The sequence below is a fragment of the Rhinopithecus bieti genome, unplaced genomic scaffold (assembly GCF_001698545.2).
Source record: "Rhinopithecus bieti isolate Rb0 unplaced genomic scaffold, ASM169854v2 scaffold_15814, whole genome shotgun sequence".
Lineage (NCBI taxonomy): Eukaryota > Metazoa > Chordata > Mammalia > Primates > Cercopithecidae > Rhinopithecus > Rhinopithecus bieti.
The window spans coordinates 55,978-71,227 of NW_016808380.1; the positions used below are offsets into that span (position 1 = coordinate 55,978).

General features: G+C 37.2%; 1 protein-coding gene across 1 annotated transcript in view; it reads left to right on the top strand.

The window, feature by feature from the left end:
* Nucleotides 1-15,250, top strand: part of WDR49 (WD repeat domain 49) — a 101,322-nt gene that overhangs the window by 52,289 nt on the left and 33,783 nt on the right. Inside the window, 1 exon segment of the mRNA XM_017886713.1 lies at nucleotides 2,440-2,609. Within this exon segment, the coding sequence (XP_017742202.1) occupies nucleotides 2,440-2,609 (170 nt within the window).

Here is a 15,250-nt window from a genome sequence, read left to right on the forward strand (position 1 = left end):
GTTTATAGAATCATTATTTCTTTTTTCTCTAACTTAAAGGATAGTGGCTTGTCTGACAACATTACTTGAGTATTAAAATCAATGTTGTGGAGGCATCACAATACATGACTTTCAACTATACTACAAGGATACAGCAACAAAAACAGCATGGTACTAGTATAGAAATAGACACATAGACCAATGGAACAGAATAGAGGACCTAGAAATGAAGCCATACACCTACAACCATCTGATCTTTGAAAAACCTTACAGAAACAAACAATGGGGAAACCATTCCCTATTTAATAAATGGTGCTGGGAAAACTGGCTAGCCTTATTCAGAATATAGAAACTGAACCCCTTTCTTACACCTTATACAAAAATTAACTCAAAATGGATTAAAGACTTAAATGTAAATCCTAAAACAATAAAAATCCTGGAAGAAAACCTAGGCAAAACCATACAGGACATAGGAATGGGCAAAGATATCAAGACTAAAACACCAAAAGCAATTGCAGCAAAAGCCAAAATTGACAAATGCAATCTAATGAAACTAAAAGGCTTCTGCACAGCAAAAGAAAATATCAGAGTGAACAGGCAACATACAGAATGGGAGAAAAATTTTTCAATCTATCTATCTATCTGCCAAAGGTCTAATATGCCGAATCTACGAGGAACTTAAACAAATTTATGAGAAAGAAACCAAACCACCCCATCGAAACGTGAGTGAAGGATATGAGCAGACACTTCTCAAAACAAGACATTTATGTGGCCAACAAACATATGAAAAAAATCTCATCATCACTGGTCATTAGAGAAATGCATATCAAAACCATAATGAGATACCATCCCACACTAGTTAGAATGGCAATCATTAAAAAGTCTGGAAACAACAGATGTTGGCAAGAATGTGGAGAAATAGGAACGGTGGGAGTGCAAATTAGTTCAACCATTGTAGAAGACAGTGTAGCAACTCGTCAAGGATCTAGAACCAGAAATACCATTTGACCCAGGAATCCCATTACTGAGTATATACTCAAAGGATTACAAATCTATAACTATAAAGACACATGCACATGTATGTTTTTTGCAGCACTATTTACAATAACAAAGACTTGAAACCAATCCAAATACCCATCAATGATAGACTGGAAAAACAAAATGTGGCACATATACAACACGGAATACTATGCAGCCATAAAACACGATGCGTTCATGTCTTTGCAAGGACATGGAGGAAGCTGGAAACCATCATCCTCAGCAAACTAACACAGGAACGGAAAACCAAACACCGCATGTTCTCACTCATAAGTGGGAGTTGAACAATTGGAACACATGGACACAGGGAGAGGAACTTCACTCATTGTGGCCTGTCGGGGGGTGAGGGGAAAGGGAAGGTAGAGCATTAGGATGAATAACTCATGCATGTGGGGCTTAACATTTAGATGATGGGTTGATATGTGCAGCAAACCACCATGGCACATGTATACCTATGTAACAAACCTGCGTGTTCAGCACATGTATCCCAGAACTTAAAGTGGAAAAAAAAAAAAGAACATACATCATTCCTTAAGAGTAACTATAGCCTTTATGTAAAATGAGTTCTCTTTAATTCAGTGTAGTCCTTGAATTTTTTTATTGCCTTAAATACTGAGAGTGAGTTTTATTTACTATTTATTACCCATTTATTTTCTTGTGTTAGGTTCAATTCATTCATTGATATTATTTGACTGGCCCTGTAGGCATTTTATTCTGCAAACGCTTATGACAAGGCTGATCAATTTGCAGACCAGCCAAATATCTGCAGGATGCCTACGGTTCCCCTCGTATCTCACAGGCTGCATTCTTTGGAACATTCTGTGTGCATGAAGTGAATTGATATAAGATGAGAAAATCGGCTCTGTATTTAAAACATAAAATAGATTGTTAAAGGGAAACTTTTGCTAGATGAATGCATTTTAAGAAGTGTAGCCTAAATCTGTGAAAATTATTATATAACACACATAATTTTTGGAAAATAATATTTAATAACTGAAAATAATATTTAATAACTGAACTGGCTTTTGAAAACATTTTAAGGAGGTAACATGCAAATAAAGTAGTTGAGGGAAAAATAACTGTGGCAATTCTTTAACAAAAGCTTTGTTTTGTTTTTGGTAAATATACATCTGGCTATTCAGAATTTTAAAATAGGAATGGTAAAAAATTTCTTGTAGTTCATTATTATCTTTTCATTGTTTCTTATGACACATCTCATTTTCAACCTTTATTAAAGGTACATGAATCTCTCATTTCCCCTGTAAAACTGTAAGCTTCTTGTGGAGAAGAGTCATGTCTTTTTCATCTTCTTGTGTGTCCCACCCCAGGACTTTAATTAGTAATCTAGCACATGGTAAACACACGTAAATGTTTGAAGAAAATAAATTTCATAAAAATAAAAGATGTTTTCGTTTTTTTCAGGCAAAGCACTGGCATATTGAAAACTACCTTTTCCTTCCTAAAAGAGATACCAATTTAGTGGAAAGTGAGATTCAAAAGGAAATTTCTTTATTCTCTAAGGAGGAATCTTGTTTAGACCCAACAGAACATTCTCTACTTAATAAGAGAAACAAAGATGACTCAACATACAAGTAAGTAATTTTGAACATTAGCCAGATGTCAACTGGAGTCTAGGTAAGACATAGATAAGATTGGTCCAAACTTCCTTCTGTCCTCTGTGGAATGTTCAGTGACTACCTCAAGATTTCTCCAAAATTTGGGGTGTTGGTAGGTATGTATGGATGAGTGACTTATATTATCAAGGCCATATTTGGTTCTTATTTCTTGACTACATTGATTCTTGATATGTGTTAAGTGCCATCTAGTCTTATATTTCTACTCCATCATCAATCTAATTGTGAAAATTGACCCCTTTCCTCAAACACTATCTATCTATATCTATCTATCTATCTATCTATCTATCTATCTATCTATCTATCTATCTATCTATCTTAGAATGTGTATCAGATTTTACTCCTGGTTTTGATAAAGTGCACAGGGGTTTATGTGACAAAAGTTCAAAGAGCTTAACTTTGAAGTTAGACATCATTTCCTTAAGGCTTCTCGTGCCTCTATGTTGCTCAGACGTTCTTCTCTTCACATCACTCTGCTAGGTCCCATATTTACACTCCATTTATGCCCTCGTGTCAAAGAGTTTAGTTCTTTTGTTTTCTATGCTTTTGCTAAACCATGCTCTCATAACTTAACTTTCATGCTAAATGGCTATTTTATTCTCGTAGAGATAGATATCCAAGCTTATTACTTGGAGAATAATAAAAATATTTTGGTGCCTTTGATTTATTATCTGTTCCATGTAAGAAAAGAAATGGAGCTTACTCAGAGCTGACAAGAAAATAGTTCTTCTATAAAACTCCCACCATGTTTTAATTCAATGCTTTTGTAACATTCTATGTTAAACAGGTGAAACACTGGAGAGGACTGTCTTTCCTTCTTCCCTTTAACTCACTAGTCACAGTTTTCCTTTCATTGAGGCCATAAAGGTGGGTTGGGAGGCAGGAAAAAGGTAGCATTGCTGTTCTTGAGGCTTGGCAGATGTGCACAGCATACTCTTCTTTCTGGGGATATAGTTGAGGGTTCTTTGATGACCCCACTCAGGGACCTCTGCATTGCACATTTCCAAACTCATAAACTCTTTGGCTAGTTTCTTATGGCTCACCTCCTCCAGCTCATGCCCCTTGTAATACACATCACAGTGTTTTCAATTACAGTCCTGCACATTGCCAAGCCTCCCCTCTTGCACAACTGCTGGTTTAACTTCTGCTTGGCCTATAGGAAACTCACATTTTGCAACACCAACTTTTCCACTGTTTCCCCACTGCTCCCTGCAACTCCAGGTACAGCTTTTTGCCTGTAGACTTCTTCAGATGTTAGTGAGACAAAGGTCTGCTGTGTCCCTCTCATTGTTACCCTAGAAGACTACATTAAGCTATTTGGGCTATGTGAATAGAGGCTAGAAATGAAAAAGAGAAAAGCTTTCCTCCCCTCCAATGGGAGTGGGTCACAATTCGCACATAAGACTCTCTCTGATGCAATCATCTCTTATAGTTTCCGCATCCTTTGTTTATATCTTAGAGTGATGTTGGCTTAAGTGTCACAAGATCAGTTTTGGAGCTACCTTCTTGGCAAAGTGACCCTGCACATAAAGAGTCTAACCACCTCATGTTGGCATGTAGAAATACTTTTGTATTAAACATCTCAATAGATTACTTTGCTTTCAAAATTTTTGAACCTCTACTGACAGATAGATAGAAGAAAAAAAATCCCCTTTAGCATTCTGTTATGCTAAATTACTTTGGTATTTGTTCTTCCATTTCCTTGAATTATGGCTTGCAGAAATGTCAAGTGGCATTTTACGTTTAGGCAGAAGGATATTTTCAATTTAGAAATCTAGCGTGAGCAATCCTGTACAATCATAGAATGCTGGGAATGGAAAGACTTTACATAGGATAAAATGTCCCCGCCTACCTACCCTACTCAATCTTACAGATGAAGAAATAAAGTTACCTTAGGGTAACACAGATCTTTTTTTTTTTCTCTTTCCATCACATGCGTAGAAGAGTGAAGGCAAGTGTTACAGATGCCTGTTTAAGAGTATTTCAGCCAATATAATACTTTCCCATTCCTTATGACAAACTCAGTTATCCTTTAAACATTTTTTTTTTTTTGAGACTGTCTTGCTTGGTCGCCCAGCTGAAATGCAGTGGTGCGACCACAGCTCACTGCAGCAGCAAACTCCCTGGCTCAAGCAATCCTCCCACCTCAGCCTCCCAAGTAGCTGGGACTACAGGCGTGCCACCACACCCAGTTTGCACACACACACACACACACACACACGCACACTTTTTCTCTGTACAGATGGGGTTTCGTCATGTTGCTCAGGCTGGTCTCGAACTCCTAGGTTCAAGTGATCCTCCCACTTCACCCTCCCAAAGTGCTGGGATTACAGATGTGAGCCATCACTCCCATCCTAAACACTTTTTTAAACCAATCTTTTCCTAGATTCAAACATTGGCAATTTGAACTCTTTACTTCTTTCCTGACTTCATTTTCAGTTAATTTTGTTTTCTATTGTTCCTGGAAACTTTTTGTTATGCAAATCAGTGCTGATATATATGGTTATTAAAAAGTTTATTTTAATTTCTGGGTTACATGTGTAGGATGTACAGGTTTGTTACATAGGTAAATGTATGCCATGGAGGTTTGCTGCACCCATATACCTATAACCTGAGTATTAAACCCAGCATGCATTAGCAATTTTTCATGATGCTCTCCCTCCCCATGCCTCACCCCTGGACAAGTTCCAGTGTGTGTTGTTCCCCTTCTTGTGTCCATGTGTTTTCGTTGGTCAGCTCCCACTTTTGAGTGAGAACATGTGGTGTTTGGTTTTCTGTTCCTGAGTTAGTTTGCAGAGGAGAATGGCTTCCAGCTCCATCCATGTCCCTGCAGAGGACATTAACTCATTCCTATTTGTGGCTGTATAGTATTCCATGGTGTATATGTACCACCATTTTCTTTATTCAGTCTATCATTGATGGGCATTTGGGTTGATTCCATTTATTGGCTATTGTGAATAGTGTGGTAATGAACATACGTGTGCTTGTGTCTTTATAATAGAATGATTTAATTCCTTTGGGTATATACCCAGTAATGAGATTGCTGGGTCAAATGGTAGTTTAAATACTATTTCTGGTTCTAGGTCTTTGAGGAATCACCACACCGTCTTCCACCCTGAGTGAACTAATTTACATTCCCACCAGCAGTGCAAAAGCATTTGTATCTCTCTGCAGACTCACCAGCATCTGTTGTTTCCTGACTTTTTAATAATTGCCATTCTGACTGGCATGAGATGGTATCTCACTGTGGTTTTGATTTACATTTTTTAAATGATCAGTGATGTTAAGCCTTTTTTCATCTGTTTGTTGGTTGCATAAATGTCTCATTTTGAGAAGTGTCGGTTTATGTTTTTGACCGCTTTTTAATGGTTTTTTTTCTTGTAAATTTGTTTAAGTTCCTTGTGGACTCTGAATACTAGCTCTTTGTCAGATGGATAGATTGCAAAAATTTTCACCCATTCTGTAGGTTTTCTGTTCACTCTGATGACAGTTTCTTTTGCTGTGCAGAAGCTTTTTAGTTTAATATCTCATTTGTCAATTTTTACTTTAATTGCAATTACTTTTGATGTTTTCATCATGAAATCTTTGCCTGTGCCTATGTCCTGAACTATATTGCATAGATTTTCTTCTAGGATTTTTATAGTTTTGGGTTTTACATTTAAATCTTTAATCCATTTTGAGTTAATTTTTGTATAAGATGTAAAGAAGGGGTCCAGTTTCAATTTTCTGCGTATGGCTATTCAGTTCTCCTAGCACCATTTATTAAATAGGAATCCTTTCTTCATTGCTTGTTTTCATCAGGTTTGTTGAAGATTAGATGGTTGTAGATGTGTGGTCTTATTTCTTAGCTCTGTATTCTGTTCCATGGGTCTATGTGTCTGTTTTTGTACCAGTACCGGGCTGTTTTGGTTACTGTAGCCCTGTAGTATAGTTTGAAGTTGGGCAGCATGATGCCTCCAGCTTTGTTCTTTTTGCTTAGCATTGTTTTGGCTATGTAGGCTCTTTTTTGGTTCCATATGAGTTTTTAAATAGTTTTTTTTTTTCTAATTCTGTGAAGAATGTCAAGAGTAGTTTGATGGGAATAGCACTGAATCTATAAATAACTTTGGGCAGTATGGCCATTTTCATGATATTGATTCTTTCTGTTCATGATCATGAAAAGTTTTTCCATTGTTTGTGTCCTCTCTGATTTCCTTGAGCAATGGTTTGTAGTTCTCCTTGAAGAGCGTTCTTCACTTTCCTTGATAGCTGTATTCCCAGATATTTTATTCTCTGTAGCAATTGTGAATGGAAATCCATCTATGATTTGGCTCTCTGCTTATCTATTATTTGTGTATAGGAGTGCTTGTGATTTTTGCACTTTGTTTTTGTATCCTGAGACTTTGCTGAAGTTGTTTATTAGCTTAAGAAGCTTTTGGGCTGAGTCAATATGGTTTTCTAGATGTAGTATCATGTCATCTGCAAACAGAGTTTGATTTCCTTTCTTCCTATTTGAACACCCTTTATTTCTTTCTCTTGCGTGATTGCCCTGGCCAGAACTTCCCATACTACACTGAATAGGAGTGGTGAGAAAGGGCATCCTTGTCTTGTGCCGGTTTTCAAGGGGAATGCCTCCAGCTTTTGCCCATTCAGTATGATATTGGCTATGGGTTTGTCATAAGTGACTCTTATTATTTTGAGATATGCACCTTCAATACCTACTTTATTGAGAGTTTTTAACATGAAGAAATGTTGAATTGTATCACAAGCATTTTCTGTACCTATTGTGGTAATCATGTGGTTTTTGTCCTTAGTTTTGTTTATGTGATGAATTACGTTTACTGATTTACCTACGTTGAGTCAGCCTTGAATCCTGGGGATGGAGACAACTTGATTGTGGTGGATACGCTTTTTGATGTGCTGCAAAATTTGTTTTGCAAGTATTTTATTGAGGATTTTTGCATTGATGTTCATCAGGGATATTGGCCTGAGGTTCTTTTTTTTGTTGTTTTGTTTTATCTCGGCCTGATTTCTGTATCAGGATGATACTGAGCTCATAAAATGAGTTAGGGAAGAGTCACTCCTTTTCAATTGTTTGTAATAGTTTCAGAAGAAATGGTACCAGCTCCTCTTTGTATCTCTGGTAGAATTAGCTGTGAATCACTCTGGTCCTGGGCTTTTTTGGTTGGTAAGCTACTTATTACTACCTCAATTTCAGAACTCATTATTGGCCTATTCAGGGATTCAACTTCAGTCTTGAGAGGGTGTTTGTGTCCAGGAATTTATCCATTTCTTCTAGATTTTTTAGTTTATTTGCATAGAGGTGTTTATAGTATGTTTTGATGGTTGTTTGTATTTCTGTGGGGCAAGTGGTGATATCCCCTTTATCTTTTTTTGTTGTGTCTATTTGATTCTTCTGTCTTTTCTTCTTTATTAATTTAGCTTGCAATCTATTTTATTAATTTTTTTTAAAAAGCCAGTTTCTGGATTTGTTGATATTTTGAAGGGTTTTTTTGTGTGTGTGTCTCTATCTCCTTCAGTTCTGCTCTGACCTTGGTTATTTCTTGTTTCTTGCTAGGTTAGGGGTTTGTTTGCTCTTGGTTCTCTAGTTCATTAATTGTGATGTTAGGATGTTGATTTGAGATCTTTCTAGCTTTTTGATATGTGCATTTAGTGCTGTAAATTTCCCTCTTAACACTTTTTAACTGTGTCCCAGAGATTTTGGTACGTGGTCTCTTTGTTCTCATTAGTTTCAAGGAACTTCTTAAGTTCTGTCTTAATTTCATTACTTACCCAGGAGTCATTCAAGAGCACGATGTTCAACTTCTATGTAGTTGTGTGGTGTTTAGTGAGTTTCTTAATATTGAGTTCTAATTTAATTGTGCTGTGGTCTGAGAGACTGTTATGATTTCAGTTCTCTTGCATTTGCTGAGGAGTGTTTCACTTCCAATTATGTCATCAATTTTAGAGTAAGTGCCATGTGGCACCAAGAAGAATGTATATTCTGTTGTTTTTGGGTGGAGATTTCCATAGATCTCTATCAGGTCCACTTGATCTATAGCTGAGTTTAAGCCCTGAATATCTTTTATACTTTCTGTCTCGATGATCCGTCTAATGTTGACAGTGCGGTGTTAAAGTCTCCCACTATTATTGTGTGGGAGGCTAAGTCTCTTTGTAGGACTCTAAGAACTTGTTTTACAAATCTGGGTTCTCCTGTATTGGGTGTATATATATTTAGGAGAGTTAGCTCTTCTTGTTGAATCGAACACTTTATCATTATGTAATGCCCTTCTTTTTCTTTTTTTTTAATCTTTGTTGGTTTAAAGTCTGTTCTGTCAGAAACTAGGATTGTAACCCCTGCATTTTTTCTACTTTACATTTGCTTGGTAAAATTTCCTCCATTCCTCTATTTTGAGCCTATGTGTGTCTTGGCATGTGAGATGCATCTTTTGAATACAGCACACCAGTGGGTCTTTACTCTTTATGCAGTTTGCCATTCTGTGTCTTTTAATTGGGGCATTTAGCCCATATATATTTAAGGTTCATATTATTAAATGCGAATTTGATTCTGTCCCCATGATGCTGGATGGTTATTTTGCAGACTTGTTAGTGTAGTTTCTTCATAGTGTCATTGGTCTGTGTACTTCAGTGTGTTTTTGTATTGACTGATAATGGTTTTTCCTTTTCATATTCAGTGCTTCCTTCAGGAGCTCTTGCAAGGCAGGCCTGGTGGTGAAGAATTCCCTCAGCATTTGCTTGTCTGAAAACAATTTTATTTCCCCTTTGCTTATGAAGCTTAGTTTGGCTGGATATGGAATTCTGGATTGGAAATTCTTTTTTTTAAGAATGTTGAATATTGGCCCCCCAATCTTTTCTGGTTTGTAGGGTTTCTGCTGAGAGTTCTGCTGTCAGTCTGATGGGTTTCCTTTGTAAGTGACCTGGCCTTTCTCTCTGGCTTCCCTTTAAATTTTTTCCTTCATGTCAACCTTAGAAAGTCTGACGATTATGTGTCTTGGGATTGATCTTTTGATGTAGTATCTTACTGGGGTTCTCTGGATTTCCTGAATTTGAATGTTGGCCTGTCTTGCTAGGTTGAGAAAGTTCTCCTGGATGATATCCTGAAGTATGTTTTCCAACTCGTTTCCATTCTCTCCATCTCTTGCAGGTACCCCCATAAGTCATAGGTTTGTTTATATAATCTCATAGTTCTCGGAGGCTTCATTTGTTTTTTTTCATTCTTCTTTCTCTAATCTTTTCTGTCTTATTTCAATGAGATAGTCATCAAGCTCTGACATTCTGTCCTTTGCATGGACTATTCAGCTATTGACACTTGTGATTGCATTGCGAAGTTCTCTTGTTGTGTTTTTCAGCTCTTTCAGGTCATCTTTGTTCCTTTCTAAACTGGTTATTCTGGTTAACAGCTCCTGTAATGTTTTATCATGGTTCTTAACTTCTTTGCATTGTGTTAGTGCATACTCTTTTACCTCAGTGAAGTTGTTATTACCCACCTTCTAAAGCCTACTTCTGTCAATTCATCCATCTCAGCCTCAGCCCAGTTCTGTGCCCTTTCTGGAGAGGTGTTACAATCTTTTGGAATAGAAGAGGCACCCTGGCTTTTTGAATTTTCAGCATTTGTGTGTTGATTTTTTCTCAACTTTGTGGATTTATCTACCTTAAATCTTTGAGGCTCCTGACCTTTGGATGAGGTTTTGTGGGGTCTTTTTTTGTTGATGCTGTTGTTGCTTTCTGTTTGTTTTTCTTTTTAACAGTAAGACCCCTCTTCTGCAGTTTGCTGGGGATCCATTCTAGACTCTATTTACCTGGGTCCCTCCTGAACCTAGAGGTATCACCAGTGGAGGCTGCAGAAGAGCAAAGATGACTGCCTGCTCTTTCTCCTGGGAGTTCCATCCCAGAGGGGCACTGACCTGATGCCACTGGGAACTCTCCTGAATGAGGTGTCCAGTGACCCCTGTTTGGAGGTCTCACCTACTCAGGAGGCATGGGATCAGGGACCCTCTTAACGAAGCACTCTATTTGTCCCTTGGTAGAATGGGTGTGCTGCACTGGCAGGAATTCCACCCGTTTCTACTGCCCTGATTCCTCAGAGCCAACAGAAGGAAAGACTAAGTCCGCTGAACCAGAGACCATGGCCACTCTTTCCCCCAGGGGCTCCATTCCAGGGAGATCAGAGTTCTGTCTGTAAACCCCTGACTGGAATCGCTGAAGTTCCCACAGGGAGGGCCCCACCCAAAGAAGAGGGATGGATCCAGGTCCCACCTAAAGAAGCAGTTGGCCACGATCTGCCACAGCCACTGTGCTGCCCTGTGGGGAATTCCTCCCAGGCCAAACTGCCCAATCTCCCCAGCACTGGCAGGGGAAAACGGCTGATTGGAGCCACAGTGATGGTGACCGCCCCTCCCACTGGGTAGTTGCTTGTCTTAGGCAGTCTCCAGCGTGCTGCCACTGGCTGCAACCCAAGCGGTCACCAAGAATCTGCACAGTTCTGTGCTTGGAACCCAAGGCCCTGGTGGTGTGGGCTCACGAGGTGATCTGATTCATGGGTTGCACAGATCCGTGGAAAAAAACATGGTTTTCCTGGGGGGTAGCTCAATCACTCACCAATACATAGGTTTTGTAGTTCACAGATTTCTCTTAAAACTGGAGCTTTGCTGTCTATCAGGTTAAATAGGAGTACAGCAAACTGGTCTTCTCATGTTGATTATAAGATTATACAGGCATTGGTAGACTTCTGGGGGTGAGAGGCAAAGTTATTTCTACTGTACAGCATTTTGTAAAATGAAAAATAATGCATCAAAAAGTACTTGTGATCTTTAAAGTTTCTGTCTTAATTTAATTCAGATGAGATTGGATTGATATAATTTTAAGACTTTATAATAATGAGATAGTATAGAAAAATGTCATTTAGGAATTAAACTAATAAAAGGGTTAAAACATATCCTCAGAATTGATTATCATGTACATCCTTCAGTTCTCCCAGGAATATGATCAGGAATCCTTTGCAGAAATCAGACAAACACAATAAAATTATCAGCTGTAGAATGTCCTTTGTGCTTTCCATCTAATACAGAAAATATTATAAATCATTTTATTTTTAAGAAATATTGTTCTGAAGAATGTGCCTCTTTACCTAATCAGATTGGCAGATTCAAGGGGAGAATCATGCTAGCTCTCATCCATATGAAAAAATATGAAAGAAAAATAAATGTGTGAAAGAATTTAGACTACAGGGCAAAAAGTACATTTGGTGTATATATGCAGGTGGGGTATGTTTAGAGAGGGGATGTGCACAGGAAGAAAGATGAAGGAAAAAAGAAAAAGTCTAAAGAAAATGGGAGAAACAAGAAACATGAAGAAAAAATTAAGTGTCTTAAAGCTATTTTCTCATTTTAACACCTAAGAGTCTCTTTGCAGATTAAAAAATTGGGGTGTATATTATCTTCTGGCTTACATAAACATACCTGTTTTTTTTGCAGGGCTGAAAGTATTTTATAATACTATTTGTGAGAAGTAGGTAGATGGTAAAGAATTATCTTCAATCTAAGTCCTGGGGAGATGAATATAGAATTTAAGAGATTAATAGAAAGGCCTAATTCTAAGTTAACAATTGATATGGAGAAATAGATTTATCCTTTTCCTAGATTCTGCAAAACTCATATTAGCTTTAAAAAACTTTAAAAAAAATAAATAAATAAGTGAAGGGATAAAATAGTAAAAAAAACTATGGTGGACATATTTTTCCTAGTTTATAGGAATATTTGTTTTCTGGACTCATGTAAAATTATCTAAAATAGGAAAATTATAGATAAAATGAATAATTTAGAAAATACAGTTTCAGAATATTTCCTTATTATAAAATTAATATTGGGATTACAGGCATGTGCCACCATGCCCAGCTCATTTTTGTATTTTTAGTAGAGACAGGGTTTCATCATGTTGGCCAGGCTGGTCTTGAACTCCTGACCTCGTGATCCACCTGCCTTGGCCTCCCAAAGTTCTGGTATTATAGGCGTTAGCTGCTGTGCCTGGCCAAAAGTAATACATTTTTATTATGGGAAAATTTGGAAGTACAAATGAGCAAAAGGTGAAAATACCTGTGGTAAAGCCATTGTTAACATTAGGCATTTCACTTTTAAGACCTTGTTTTAGGCATAGTTATCACAATGAAAAAATGTACATTTTATAAAATGGGAGCTTAGTAGACTCAGTTTATAACCTGTTTTATCACTCAAAATATACAGTAAGCATATTTTCATATTAGTTAATATGAATATCCATGGACAACAACATTTATAATGATGTGTAGCTTTTTAACCATTTTCTTTATTTCAAATACATAGATTGTTCACAAATTTTAACTGGGAAAACACTTCTTTACATACCTTCATGTACACATATTAGAATATTTTATTGAATTCATAGTTAGAATAAATTCTTTGAAGAGGAATTGCTGAGTCAAAAGGCATAAAGGCCTTTGGGTCATCTTGCTGAAGGTCATCTTGCTGTCTGGACATATCAGCTCTCCCTCCAGCAGCAACACAAATGGTTGCTTTCCTGACTTTGAACCAAGAATGGATGTTATTGCTGTCTTAAAAGTGTTGCTATGATATCTTATTGTTTTAAACTAGTTTTGATTATTTGTGAAAGTAAACATTTTCAGGTTTATTAACCTTTAGTAATTCAATAATAAATTTGAAAGGGATACTCGAAGTCTACTAGACTAACTCTTACGGCATCCTTAAGAGAAACACAGCCCAGCCCTTTTGAATAGTTCCTATATGACACACTCACATCTCACAGATACGCTTCTCTATTATTGGACTATTCTTAATGTCTCTAATGTTAAGTAAAATCTATCTGTAGAACTCTCACTTATCAAGATCTTCATTCTTATTCTAGAACAACAAAGAACATAAACTACTCCATTTTTTATTATCTGACACATTTTCCTTTGGTTACCATTTAAAAAATCGCTTATCTGGAAGGGATTCATTATTAGAAACGAGTATAAAGAGTCAGATGAGAAATGAAACAAAAATTCTGCTAGTTTCCCAGTAATTTCTATAAGGCAGAAGGCACACCTCAAATTAATGTTTCTTAAACATGGAAAATAATTATGATGTTTTAAATTCCATGTTATTGTTAGGAGGGAACTGATACTTAATGTTATTTACATGCTTTTGATTACCTAGTTATTCTGTCAGTAGATTTCACATGAGAAATTAAATTGGAAAATAGATAAATAGCTATAAGAAAAACACAAAATATTAAAATCCCATTTTAAATTAGGCTTTATGTGATGTAAATACTTGAAGAATTGGCAGTCTACTTTCGCCAGCAATCTGGCAATAACTATCCTATGTCCTTGTATGACAAATGAAAGCATGTGATGCTATATTCAATTTTGAAATTTGAACTTTAAAATACTAGAGCAGTAAATTATTATTTGGGGAGTGCCACATCTTTTACTTTTGTCTGATCATTCTGATAGTTCTCAAGAATATTAGAGCTGGCTGTAGGGGGATGTTAGAACTCCCTGCTTTGAGTGAAAAATATTGTCTCGTTCTTGCTGAAAGCGATAGTAGCCAATACCATCTGAGCCCTGACTATATTTCAGGGCCCATTCTAAGGTCTTTATGTGTTTACCTCATTTAATTCTCACTGTAATCCTAGGAGATAGCTACTATTATCATCCCTGTTTCACAACTTGAAAAACAGGTGGAGAAATTTAATGATTTACACGACAAGGTCAATCAACCAAGAGGTGAACCGGGGATATAAATGCAGGCATTCAGGCTCCAGAGTTAGTACTTTACCCCTGTTCTATGTTGCCTGTCCAACAAGCATCATGTGAAAATATTGACAAATTATTGGTTTGTGAGTCAAGTCATCAAATATTTTATCAAGAACCTGCTACGTATAAGTCACTACTGTAAGCATTTTTCACTCCCTTTTTTATGCCTAGGAGGGTACTCGAGTGATTGCCACAGTCATACCTCCCTTCCACAGCCAGAGCCAAGAGAAGGGAGATGAGTTACAGCCTTTCCTTCTCATAGTATTGATGCCAAAGCTAGTGGATCCCATAGTAGATCACCTTTCTGCATCACCTACTAAGGCATTTTTGCAAAATGTTTTAAAACTCTATTTAAGCCTGGAACTACAGTCCTCTACTTCTTTTTTTGTTGTTGTTTTTTCTTTTTTATTATTATACTTTAAGGTCTAGGGTACATGTGCACAACGTGCAGGTTTCTTACATATGTATACTTGTGCCATGTTGGTGTGCTGCACCCATCAACTTGTCAGCACCCATCAACTCGTCATTTACATCAGGTATAACTCCCAATGCAATCCCTCCCTCCTCCCCATAATAGGCCCCGGTGTGTGATGTTCCCCTACCCAAGTCCAAGTGATCTCATTATTCAGTTCCCACCTATGAGTGAGAACATGCGGTGTTTGGTTTTCTGTTCTTGTGATAGTTTGCTGAGAATGATAGTTTCCAGCTGCATCCATGTCCCTACAAAGGACACAAACTCATCCTTTTTTATGGCTGCATAGTATTCCATGGTGTATATGTGCCACATTTTCTTAATCCAGTCTTCACT